General features: G+C 39.2%; 1 protein-coding gene across 2 annotated transcripts in view; it reads left to right on the forward strand.

Moving 5' to 3' along the window:
• Nucleotides 1-13,783, forward strand: part of MPP7 (MAGUK p55 scaffold protein 7) — a 230,689-nt gene that overhangs the window by 146,073 nt on the left and 70,833 nt on the right. For both annotated transcript variants that reach the window (XR_011248147.1, XM_069547756.1), the window contains exon 5: nt 1,769-1,849. Coding sequence is in view for 1 of the 2 variants with exons in the window: in XM_069547756.1 (XP_069403857.1) it covers nt 1,769-1,849 (81 nt within the window). In the remaining variant the exon portion in view is untranslated. The remainder of the gene's footprint in view (nt 1-1,768; nt 1,850-13,783) is intronic.

A 13,783-nucleotide genomic window follows, 5' to 3' on the forward strand; every position in this document is an offset into this window, starting at 1 on the left:
TTATTTTAAATGTGGAACAGGGAACTAACTTGCTGTTTCTTACTGTTAACTTTCGGACTCAGATGAATTGAGCGCAGACCTGGATAAACTGGAGGGGACAGTTAAGCTGGACAAGAAGCACATGTGGTTGGAAGCTGGTTTTAGTGACATCCTTCAGCCTGCTGTTTTTTAATGTTTTAAACTACTATGATAAAACTATAGTTCAGTTTAGTAAGAGATTAGAGCTATAAGTATAATATTATGGAAACAAAAACTAACCATCTTCAGAGGTTGTTTTTCTTTGTTACTACTGTGTATTCTAGTTGAGAAAATAAAGCTTGTATAGTGAATCTCCAAGTTGTATATTTTCCATTTAGTTCCCAAACATTTTTTTCTTCCATTTGTAGCTACAGAGATTACAAATTACAAGGATGTTGCAATATACATGTTTTGTGAAGAAGCTTACCTCTGAGTTGCAGAACCTAAACGCTTGACACTTGGAAAAACCTTGAAAACCAGTTTTAAAACATTTACTGTTGAGAGTTTGGGGAAATACTTATTTATAAAACAATGCAATTGAGGCACAATCATGTTACAACATATTGCACTTTTTTTAAATTAGAGATTTTTGTGCAAATATAATCTTAGCATTTTGTAATTTATCTCAGAAGTGTATTTAAATGTTTAAAAGTGCAAAAAGCCCTTTGTGTCTTTTTGCAAATTAAAAATTTTGTAAAATTGTTACCTTGAAAAAGGAAAAGTACCTTTTGAAATATATTCAGTGAATGTATCAATTTTATCTGGTCTTATTTTCTGTGTATAATTTATTATTACACCCCTCATTTAGAGAAAAGTCCTTTCCCAAGATATGAAAAATTATTTTTAACTTGCTAGAAACTATAGGGACAAATGGAAAATTGATGCAGTGTTTTGAGAAGGGTTTTTAAATGAAAATATATGTACATATTTTGCATTCTGTGCTGCATTTTTCATATTTTGAATGTTTTTTTTCCTATTTGAATCTTGCTTTTCTTCTTATGAAAATGTTATGATCCTTCTGAGAGCCTAAGATTGCATAGAGATTTTGATAAAAAGGCCCTCTTAATGAAGAATACCAGGTAGGGTCCAAGCTCTGCTCCTTTATCTAGCTGGAAGCAACCAATGGGAATTTATAATCCTGGTCAGAGAACAGTCAGGATCTGTGGGACCAGCATAGTTGTCAAGCTATTATAAGTCATTTTATGATTAACCTATTTTATATGTAACAGACTGTGTAGGTAAACATAATAAAAGTTTCACATCATTTGCTCTTTTAGGGGCATTCTCGTTCTTTTTACCCCAGCTCTAAACAGCAAGCTACTGTGGGTTTTTGGAAACCCTGTGGATTTCACCACCTCATTCAGAAGTTCTTTTTTCTGTTTTGTTTTTTTTTTTTTCCTTTTTTTCTTTTTACGGTGTCAACACTTGATCCAGTCCTTTTACAAGTGGTCCTTTGTCTGCATGCAAAAGACCATTTTGCAGATGAAGTGCTGGGGTTTGCCCTCATTGCAATAAATCAGAAAGGGATCTGGCTGATACGATTTCTTGAGTTGTACTCAGCCGGGAGCTGGGTCTGAAAGCAGGGCTACTAAGAGCCTCAAAAGAAGAGCAGTGATTGATAGTCTGTTTTCTTTCTTGCTGACTTGAGCTTAATCGCTGGAAAGTAGCAAGATAGTTTCTCAGTTGTCACAGGTGGAGCACACCCTGTTCTCACTAACTGTTCTTCATGTCAATGTGATCTCCCGTGCAGCTGGCGGAGGAGCTTCAGAACAAGCCATTAAACAGTGAGATCAGAGAGCTGTTGAAGCTACTGTCAAAACCCAATGTGAAGGTGAGGACGTGTGACACCTGTAATAAATATCTTCAAAAAGGGCCACTTTCTGGGACTTGAGATGGATTTTGTTTCAACCATCAATTTTCAAGTAAATATGTTTTCGAATAGTGCACAGTATTTTAATCACTTTAATCCCGTTAAGGAAGAAGAGTTGCGTTTTTGATGATGATGTTGTGACAATCTATAAAATACTTAAATTGGGAGTCTCATGATTTAAGTTGGAAGACAGAATGGAGCTTCAAAGTCATTTTTCTTTTAAATGAAGTTTAGAGTACAGGATACAGAACCTATTAAGTGATTTTGTGTAGGTTTGTTTTACTTGGCTAGTTAATGGTGTGCCAGTATGTTTGACAACAATATCTATTTCTCTATGGGACCTTGTCAGCATTCCTCTTCCTCCTCCAGCTTCCTCTGCATTTCCTGCTCACTCCTCTATCATTTTGTGTTTCAATGGACCCTGCTATTTTACAGAGTAAAGCAGTTTTCCAGTAAAATATTGGTAGATCCATCTTGATTCTCCCCACCATTTTTTGTACAAGTTTATCAGTTATTTTTCCTCCAGCTGTGATTGGTCAACATAACCTATACATTTTGGACTTGATAACTTATGTACTTGTATGTGAAATATTGTTCAGGAGTCAGAATAACATATAGATAGGTAATTATATAATTAAAGTGATTAGGTATCTCATATTTCTGTTAAGCATTTATAGACTGTTGAATGAAAACCTCCACCTAAATGCAAAAACTGGTGATTTCTACCTTTTTTGAAAAATGTCCTTTGCAGTGGTACTATATGTGGTCTTAAGCTGATATTCTGTACAAAAAAGATCTTCACGACACAGATAATCACGATGGTGTGATCATTCACCTAGAGCCAGACATCCGGGAACGTGAAGTCAAGTGGGCCTTAGAAAGCATCACTATGAACAAAGCTAGTGGAGTTGATGGAATTCCAGTTGAGCTATTTCAACTCCTGAAAGATGATGCTGTGAAAGTGCTGCACTCAGTATGCCAGCAATATTGTAAAAATTAACAGTGGCCACAGGACTGGAAAAGGTCAATTTTCATTCCAATCCCAAAGAAAGGCAATGCCAAAGAATGCTCAAACTACCACACAATTGCACTCATCTCACACACTAGTAAAGTAATTGCTTAAAATTCTCCAAGCCAGGCATCAGCAATACATGAACCGTGAACTCCCTGATGTTCAAGCTGGTTTTCAAAAAGGCAGAAGAACCAGAGATCAAATTGCCAACATCCGCTGGATCATGGAAAAAGCAAGAGAGTTCCAGAAAAACATCTATTTCTGCTTTATTGACTATGCCAAAGCCTTTGACTGTGTGGATCACAATAAACTGTGGGAAATTCTGAAAGAGATGGGAATACCAGGCCACCTGACCTGCCTCTTGAGAAATCTGTATGCAGGTCAGGAAGCAACAGTTAGAACTGGACATGGAACAACAGACTGGTTCCAAATATGAAAAGGAGTACGTCAAGGCTGTATATTGTCACCCTGCTTATTTAACTTCTGTGCAGAATACATCATGAGAAACGCTGCGCTGGAAGAAGCACAAGCTGAAATCAAGATTGCCGGGAGAAATATCAGTAATCTCAGATATGCAGATGACGCCACCCTTATGGCAGAAAGTGAAGAGGAGCTAAAAAGCCCCTTGATGAAAGTGAAAGAGGAGAGTGAAAAAGTTGGCTTAAAGCTCAACATTCAGAAAACGAAGATCATGGCATCTGGTCCCATCACTTCTTGGGAAATAGATGGGGAAACAGTGGAAACAGTGTCAAAGACTTTATTTTTTGGGGCTCCAAAATTACTGCAGATGGTGACTGCAGCCATGAAATTAAAAGACGCTTCCTCCTTGGAAGAAAAATTATGTCCAACCTAGATAGCATATTGAAAAGCAGAAACATTACTTTGCCAACTAAGGTCCGTCTAGTTAAGGCTATGGTTTTTCCTGTGGTCATGTATGGATGTGAGAGTTGGACTGTGAAGAAAGCTGAGCAGCGAAGAATCAATGCTTCTGAACTGTGGTGTCGGAGAAGACTCTTGAGAGTCCCTTGGACTGCAAGCAGATCCAACCAGTCCATCCTGAAGGAGATCAGCCCTGGGATTTCTTTGGAAGGAATGATGCTAAAGCTGAAACTCCAGTACTTTGGCCACCTCATGAGAAGAGTTGACTCATTGGAAAAGACTCTCATGCTGGGAGGGATTGGGGGCAGGAGAAGGGGATGACAGAGGATAAGATGGCTGGATGGTATCACCGACTCAATGGACGTGAGTCTGAGTGAACTCCAGGAGATGGTGATGGACAAGGAGGCCTGGCGTACTATGATTCACGGAGTCGCAAAGAGTCGGACGCGACTGAGCGACTGAACTGAACTGAAGCTGATATTCAGAAAAAGAAAGTATTAAATAAAACATAAAGTGAGAACATGTATGGCCTATGATTTCTCAACCATATAAGCAAATATAAAGCAAATGAATGTATATCTGTAAAGGGTAAATGAACTATGATTAGTGATGTGAGATGAACTGGCTGGCGCAGAGATTTGTTGCATTTAGTTCTAGAAGAAGAAAGATCCTATTACTGTAGAATGGTTGCCTGATATTGAAGAGTACACAGAAAGTGAAGAGCTTAGGGGAGATTCATGAATGCTCTGAAACATTCTTCACTGGGCCCTTCCATGTTCTGCACATGGAAAGTTGATATTAATCAGAACATAGGGAGAAGCCTTGAGGTGCTTGGTAAGCTCCTTTTTGAGAGTATTATCTTGGTTTGAATCTTAGAAACTAAAGAGGAATGTTTCTGACCCCTAGCAAACAAAATGTATAAAGATCTAAATGTAAGATCAAAAACTATAAAACTCCTAGAGGAGAACATAGGCAAAACACTCTCAGACATAAATCACAGCAGGATCCTCTATGATCCACCTCCCAGAATTCTGGAAATAAAAGCAAAAATAAACAAATGGGATCTAATTAAAATTAAAAGCTTCTGCACAACAAAGGAAAATATAAGCAAGGTGAAAAGACAGCCTTCTGAATGGGAGAAAATAATAGCAAATGAAGCAACTGACAAACAACTAATCTCAAAAATATACAAGCAACTTATGCAGCTCAATTCCAGAAAAATAAACGACCCAATCAAAAAATGGGCCAAAGAACTAAATAGACATTTCTCCAAAGAAGACATACGGATGGCTAACAAACACATGAAAAGATGCTCAACATCACTCATTATTAGAGAAATGCAAATCAAAACCACAATGAGGTACCACTTCACACCAGTCAGAATGTCTGTGATCCAAAAATCTGCAAGCAATAAATGCTGGAGAGGGTGTGGAGAAAAGGGAGCCCTCCTACACTGTTGGTGGGAATGCAAACTAGTACAGCCACTATGGAGAACAGTGTGGAGATTCCTTAAAAAATTGCAAATAGAACTACCTTATGACCCAGCAATCCCACTGCTGGGCATACACACCAAGGAAACCAGAATAGAAAGAGACACATGTACCCCAATGTTCATCGCAGCACTGTTTATAATAGCCAGGACATGGAAACAACTTAGATGTCCATCAGCAGATGAATGGATAAGAAAGCTGTGGTACATATACACAATGGAGTATTACTCAGCCGTTAAAAAGAATTCATTTGAATCAGTTCTGATGAGATGGATGAAACTGGAGCCGATTATACAGAGTGAAGTAAGCCAGAAAGAAAAACACCAATACGGTATACTAACACATATATATGGAATTTAGGAAGATGGCAATGACGACCCTGTATGCAAGACAGGGAAAGAGACACAGATGTGTATAACGGACTTTTGGATTCAGAGGGAGAGGGAGAGGGTGGGATGATTTGGGAGAATGACATTCTAACATGTATACTATCATGTAAGAATTGAATCGCCAGTCTATGTCTGACGCAGGATGCAGCTTGCTTGGGGCTGGTGCATGGGGATGACCCAGAGAGATGTTATGGGGAGGGTGGTGGGAGGGGGGTTCATGTTTGGGAACGCATGTAAGAATTAAAGATTTTAAAATTTAAAAAATAAAAAACTAAAAAAAAAAGAGTGTTTGAAATGGAATAGCTAGTAATTAGGAGGGTTTCAGTTCAGTTCAGTTCAGTTGCTCAGTTGTGTCCAACTCTTTGCGACCCCATGAATTGCAGCATGCCAGGCCTCCCTGTCCATCACCATCTCCCGGAGTTCACTCGGACTCACCTCCATCGAGTCGGTGATGCCATACAGCCATCTTATCCTCGGTCGTCCCCTACTCCTCCTGCCCCCAATCCCTCCCAGCATGAGAGTCTTTTCCAATGAATCAACTCTTCTCATGAGGTGGCCAAAGTACTGGAGTTTCAGCTTTAGCATCATTCCTTCCAAAGAAATCCCAGGGCTGATCTCCTTCAGGATGGACTGGTTGGATCTCCTTGCAGTCCAAGGGACTCTCAAGAGTCTTTTCCAACACCACAGTTCAAAAGCATCAATTCTTCGGCACTCAGCCTTCTTCACAGTCCAACTCTCACACCCATACGTGACCACAGGAAAAACCATAGCCTTGACTAGATGGACCTTAGTCGGCAAAGTAATGTTTCTGCTTTTCAATATGCTATCTAGGTTGGTCGTAACTTTTCTTCCAAGGAGGAAGCGTCTTTTAATTTCATGGCTGCAGTCACCATCTGCAGTAATTTTGGAGCCCCAGAAAATAAAGTCTGACACTGTTTCCACTGTTTCCCCTTCTATTTCCCATGAAGTGATGGGACCAGATGCCATGATCTTTGTTTTCTGAATGTTGAGCTTTAAGCCAACTTTTTCACTCTCCTCTTTCACTTTCATCAAGAGGCTTTTTAGCTCCTCTTCACTTTCTGCCATAAGAGTGGTGTCATCTGCATATCTGAGATTACTGATATTTCTCCCGGCAATCTTGATTTCAGCTTGTGCTTCTTCCAGCGCAGCGTTTCTCATGATGTATTCTGCACAGAAGTTAAATAAGCAGGGTGACAATATACAGCCTTGACGTACTCCTTTTCCTATTTGGAACCAGTCTGTTGTTCCATGTCCAGTTCTAACTGTTGCTTCCTGACCTGCATACAGATTTCTCAAGAGGCAGGTTAGGTGGTCTGCTATTCCCGTCTCTTTCAGAATCTTCCACAGTTTATTGTGATCCACACAGTCAAAGGCTTTGGCATAGTCAATAAAGCAGAAACAGTTGTTTTTCTGGAACTCTCTTGCTTTTTCCATGATCCAGCGGATGTTGGCAATTTGACCTCTGGTTCCTCTGCCTTTTCTAAAACCAGCTTGAACATCAGGGATTTCACGGTTCACATATTGCTGAAGCCTGGCTTGGAGAATTTTGAGTATTACTTTACTAGCATGTGAGATGAGTGCAATTGTCCGGTAGTTTGAGCATTCTTTTGCATTTCCTTTCTTTGGGATTGGAATGAAAACTGACCTTTTCCAGTCAACTGGATGGAAACTGTTGTTTGGCTGGAGAGAGCGGTGCTGGATCTCAGTTGGTTATGAGGTTATAGAAGATGTGTCTGCCCCAGGTTCCTAGATAGTTTCTTGAGTGATGAGAGCACTGGGAGCGTCTTTTGTACTTACATATGTCTCTGACCCAGTCTGTGGCACAGGTCTCCTGAAAACCTTGTAATTTTGTAAGTGATAAGGGCAATAGGAGCATCTCTGTTCTAATGTGGTAACTCTGGGTGGGTTTCTATCTGGAGGCTGGTCACCAGCAAGACCACACCAGGATTAGAAGCTTAGAATTTTCAGCCTCACTCTCTAACCAATTATGTTTTAGAAATTAAAGATTTTATAAAGTTAATGGTTATTTGGGGGAAACGAAGCTTTCATTTTCACATGAGTTCTAGTAATGATGATTCCACTCCCCAGTTTGACTTCATGTTACAAATATGGAAGCATCATAATAGATGAATTAATTATGCCTACATGAGACAGTTCCACAAAATCCCCAAAGTGTAATGTCCAGAGAACTTTCAGGCTCAGGACACATCCATGTACTAGGAAGGGGATGCACCCAACGCCATGGGGCAGAAACTCCTACCCTCCCCTGTGTAACTCTTCATCTGGCTGTTCATCTATGTCTTTTTATCATAGCCTTTACTAAACTGGTAAATGTAGGTGCTTCCCTGAATCCTGTGACATGCTGGAGCAAGTTGTTCAAACCCATGGAGGGGGTTATTGGGACCTCTAATCTACAATGGGTTGACCAGAAGCACAGGTGGCCACCTGAAGTGGTGACCTGGTGCTCTCTCCTGGGGGATGAACTCAGAACTGGGTTGAATTTCAGGACACCCAGATGGCATCATAGAAAATGCGTGGTGTCAAGAATCCCCCCCAACACATTTGGTAATGAGAGTTTTGTTTTGTGTGAGCGGAAAGGGGGGCACACAGGAGGAAAGAAAACAAACTCCAGAAGGAAGAGAAATGTGGGTTCCCTTTATGATGGCATCGTGCAAGACCATTGGATGAAGCTTTATAATTAAGTGCTTAAACTTTGTTATGGCAAAAATACCTCAGATGAATGATTTTGTCTGTTTTCACATTTATATAACAGAGTGGCTAAGGAATGGCTGAGAAGTCAGCATGGAAGGTGTGTATTCACCTTTCATGTAGGAAAATAACATGTAGAAAATGGGCAATGTTGCAGACTCATGATGGTACAGTCGACAGAGACAATTTCTCGTTCACCAGTCTCGAGAAGAAAATATTTTTCTTTGTAGTTTCCCCTAGTGTTTAACATTACTTTCTTTGAAATCATTTCTACTAACCACCATCACGCTGAATCTCTTTTGAAGGTAATTACTTTAAGAGGTATAGTTCCCAAGTAAATTTTAAGCTATTTCAAATACTTACAATCAAATACTTTTTGTCTTGGGAACAAATGAAAAAATTTGCTTTTTGCATTTTTTTCTGAGAGCAAAGCAAGGTGCAGTAGAATATAACATATATACATGAATAGTGAGTGAAAGTTGCTTAGTTGGGTCCAGCTGTTTGCCATCCCATGGACTGTAGCCCACCAGGCTTCTCTGTCCATGGACTTCTTCAAGTAAGAAGACAGGAGTAGGTTGCCATTTCCTTTTCTAATTAGGGGAGATAGGGGAACGAATTATTTACTTTTTGAAGATTGCTCTTCCAGTTAAAATATTTAATTCACAATACTGAAAGGAAACCTGAAGTGTACCTCCGAAGTAATAATGATTTTTTAAAAACATGCATATATATATACAACCAAGTATACAGCCCACGATAAAATGATAATATGTGATATCTATAGATCTGCCAACTCATTTTTGAAAAGCGTTTAAACTTTCTTTGGTAAATTGTAAATGTCAGCACAGTTGGATCTTTGTTCATTTATTCTTACATAAATTCAGTGCCTACTCTGTGCAGTCCCCATAGATAGACCTTGAGGAAGATACATGAACACATGTGAAGAATAGTGAAGGTGATAGGAGAAATAGTGGGTAAAAAGAGGGAACACCCAGAAATAGTGTGGAGCATGTAGGAATGGAGACAGGGTTGAAGAATACTTTGCAGACAGAGGATGTGGTCCATATAAGGTGAAAGCCGGAGATTGAGTGTGAGGTAAGCAGAGAGTCAGGAATCGGTCAGGAGTGGGAGGCAAAGAAAGAAAGGTTTCAGTACAGTGACTAGTATGTGAAGTCCCACAAAGAAAATAATTTGTGAAGTTCGAGGATGTACAGCAGACTTCAAACTGTGGCTGATAAACAGCTTATAAAAAAGGGAAGGGCAGGAGCTGGACAGTAATGCCTGTGAGTCAGGGCTGGTTTGCCCAGGACAGTCTTTTTTTTTGCCAGACCAGTTCCAGTGTTATTAACAGCCTCCCTTTTAATTTTCCTTGTTTCCTTATTTAGATGATATATTCTATGGACTTTCTAATTATGGGCTTATTCAAAAGTTTGAATTTCCTTCTAGGAGCAGTGGAAAGTCATTGGAAGGGTTTAAATAAGTGACACCATCAATCTTGAGTGTAATATGCACAGCAGTTCCCTGGGGTGGAGGGTTGGTGGCAGGATCAGAGGAATGGGTCCCAAATGGAGGAAGCCAAGGGGGAGCCTATAGAAATGATTAGGGTAATATGTGATAGTGGTCCTAATGAAGAATGTGAAGGATGGAGGCAAGGGAGTGGGGGATGGGTGGAATTGGATGTATTTTCAATACGAGGTGTTGGGACAGCTGCTTAATTATTTGGAAAAAATAAAGAGGCCTACTAAAATGGAATCCAAACATATTAAAGATGGAAGTGTAGAAATTGAACCATAATCATGGGATAGAAGAAGAGCATTTGCAGCTTCAGGGACAGTTGGACACACACACATGAAAAGTTAAAAAAAAAATTCGTACATGAGGTTGGAAGGAATAACATCCTTATAAATGATTTGTGATATTGCCTTTAATAAAATATGCTAGTTTATTTGTTGCTGTTCAGTTGCTAAGTCGTGTCCAACTCTTTGCGACCCCATGGACTGCAGCATGCCAGGCTCCTCTGTCCTCCACTGGCTCCCAGAGTTTGCTCAGATTGGTGTCCATTGATTTGGTGATGCTATCTAACCATCTCATCCTCTGCTGCTCCTTTCTCCTTTAGCCTTCAGTCTCTCCCAGCATTAAGAGTGTTTTCTTAGTGAGTTGGCTCTTTGTGTCAGGTGGCCAAAGTATTGGAGGTTCAGCAACAGTCTTTCCAATAGTTTACTACTTTGACTTTAGTTTTACCTTCAACAGATGACTTGATAAAACTTTAAGAAATAAGCAGAAAGCAATTTTGGATAATACACAATTGTGTTTCGAATTTAAATTAAAAAATAGAAGTCTCTATCTGTTGCTTTCCTAGTGAAGACCATTCATATGCTTAATGACTTTTTATTTCTTCTGTAAATCATGTATTCATATACTTTTAGCGGTAGTTCATCTTAACTGACTGCATTACCTTTCATTCTTTTTTGTATACAAAAATATTGCACATATATTTCCCACCATTATAAATAGGGTAATAGGATGTACTACTTCCTGTATTGGATTACACTCAGTCTTCAAATTTTTGAATTGATCAGTTGCCATATACAAAAAACTAATAATTGTTATTCAATAGTGTCTACAAAATCCAGTCTTATTGTCCAAATCTTAAAGTCCAGGAAAAGTAAAGTATAAAGGAAGCCACATGGTGAGAAAACGGTGGTGGTAGTGTCACAAAAGGCCACATAGATATAACACACTCTAAAGCATGCTGCAGTGGGGGAGGGGCAAGGACCCATGTAGGGGCACTGAAGGAGGGAGCCTGATTTCTACAGAGACTTTGTTTCCAGAGAAAGCAGAATCATCAGTAAATAAAAGCACTTCCTAGGCATCATGTTGCCACATTAAAGGCAAATCAGCCTCTTTGAGTTGTCATTCAGTGGCTCTTTTTTGATAAAAGTGAGGTGACATCATCTCTAGAACATGGTTTTATAATTTAGGAAGTCAGGGAAAATTTGGTAGATTTTAAAAAAGGCAATAAAATAAAAAGATTTGTTGTAATTTTTTAGCTTTCCAAAACATTCACTTACCAGAAATTACTCATTGCCCGGGCATGCAGAAAGGACGAGACTTCATTAAAGCATACTGAAGGGAAAAGTTAAGCTTCCTTCTGGAGGAATAAATCAAGGTTACTCATCCTTATGAGTTAGACACTTAATTCTAAGGACCTGACAGATACTTAGAACATAGAGTTGACTCCAGGGGGTCCAAGGCAGCAAGAGCTCAGAAGTCTGATGAGTTACAAAGCCCAGTGTTCCATTTCCTGCAGATTCTTCTAAGCAACAGGTAAACCCATCAGTTGTGATTGGTGGCTATGGCATATGGAAACACAATTTCATTTAGGTACTGCCTTTTGAAGGGAAAATCTGTATAGTGAAGAATAAGTTGGTTAAAACAGAAGAGTGGAAAACAAAGTTACTTTTACTTGTCCAAAATAAAAATGTTGCTAAGAAAACTACTTATGCAGCAAAGCTGTTAAAAATTACGAACTTGGTATCTGTAAATCTTAAAAGTTTTTTATTTTTGGAATCCAGATATGAAAGTACAACGCTAAGGAGGAAAAATACATAGCTGGTGTTTTATCATTGCCTTTCAACCATCATGAAAGTGTTAGTTGCTCATCATGTCTGACTCTTTGTGACCCATGGACTGTAGCCCGGTAGGCTCCTCTGTCCATGGAATTCTCCAGACAAGAATACTGGAATGGGTAGCCATTCCCTTCTCCAGGGGATTTTCCCGACACAGGGATTGAGCCTGGGTCTCCTGCATTGCCAGCAGATTCTTTACTGTCTGAGCCATCACAGAAGCCCCAGCCATCATATCCACTTTAAAATATGTTCATTAGAATTCACTATTATTTTTACTAGGTGCAAGATGGTTACCATAAATACACAGATAGTGAACAGTTCTAGTGCTCTTATTAGATCTGTGTTCCCATCTGTGATTACTCCTCCTGTCTGAAAGACTTCTTGTAACATTTTTGGTAATGCACGTCTGCTGGTGATGAGTTCCTTCAGCTTCTGTGTGTCTTTAAGAAGTTCACAATATTCCTTGCTTTGAAAAGGTGTTTTTGCTAGGTATAGAATTTTAGGTTGGCAATAGTTTCCTTTGAGTATTTTAAAGATGTTGCTCCATTGTCCCATGGCTCACATTGTTGCTGATGGGAAGCGAGAAGACATTTTTATCTTTTTTCTTTTGTATGTAATGTGCTTTTTTTCTTTGACTGATTTTAAGATTTCCTTTTTCACTAGTTTTATGCAATTGGATGTTATTTATTTTCTGTTTATTGTGCTTTGAAACATTTGGGCTTTTTTTATTTCCATCAAATTTGGAGTATTTTCTGTCATATTTCTACATGCTTTGTAAAGAACCTCTCCTGTCTTTGGAGATGCCAATGAGGTGCATATAATAGGCCGCGGAAGTCCCGCAGCTCAATAATCATGTGTTCATAATTTTTCTTTATATTTTCTTTGTGTTTCATTTTACATAATTTTTTGCTTTGCCTACAAGTGTTAATCTCATTCAGTGTACTTTTTTCATTCATTCACTGTACCTTTTAATCTATAGAAGCTTGATTTGAATATTTTTTGTGTATCTCAAGTATCATGTTCAGCCCTTCTAGCTTTTTGAACATTTAGAGTGCGATTATAACTGTTAATTTTCTTTTCTGTGATTTGTCTATAAAATTTAGTTCTGTATAATTTTAACATCTGTGTAATTTTTCAGGGTTTAGTTAATAGCTTTATATTTTTTATCATTGTGTAGTTTCTGCTTTCTTTACATGCCTAGTAATTTTTGACTGACAGTCATTGTGAGTTTTACTTCCTTTGATGCTGGATATTTTTGTATTATTATGGATAATATTCTTGATTTCACATCATGCAGTTAAGTAACCTGGAAACATTTTGATCCTTCAGAGGCTTGCTATTAAGCTGTGTTAGGTGAGATCTTAGCAGTGTGTAATCTAGGGCTAATTATTTCCCACTATGAAGACAGTGCCCTTTCTCTACTAATTCTCCTCAATGCCCTGCGAATTGTGAGAATTTTAACTTGTGGGAACAGGAGCTACTCCTGCCCTGTGCAAGCTTCAGGGATCCGCTTCCTCTCATGCAGGGTTTCTCAGCCTCGGAACTGTTGAAGTTTGAGGACTGATAATTATCAGGGGGCGGGGCGGGGATTGCTCAGTATGGTGTCAGTTGCCAGGGAGCATCTCTGGCCTCTGTGCCTTAGATGGCATTGGATGCGTGTGTGCTCAGTTGTGTCTGCCTCCCTGCGACCCCATGGACTATAGCCCACCAGACTCCTCTGTCCATGGGATTTTCCAAGCAAGAATACTGAAGTGGGATGCTGTTTC

This window comes from Ovis canadensis, chromosome 13 (genome assembly GCF_042477335.2).
Source record: "Ovis canadensis isolate MfBH-ARS-UI-01 breed Bighorn chromosome 13, ARS-UI_OviCan_v2, whole genome shotgun sequence".
NCBI lineage: Eukaryota > Metazoa > Chordata > Mammalia > Artiodactyla > Bovidae > Ovis > Ovis canadensis.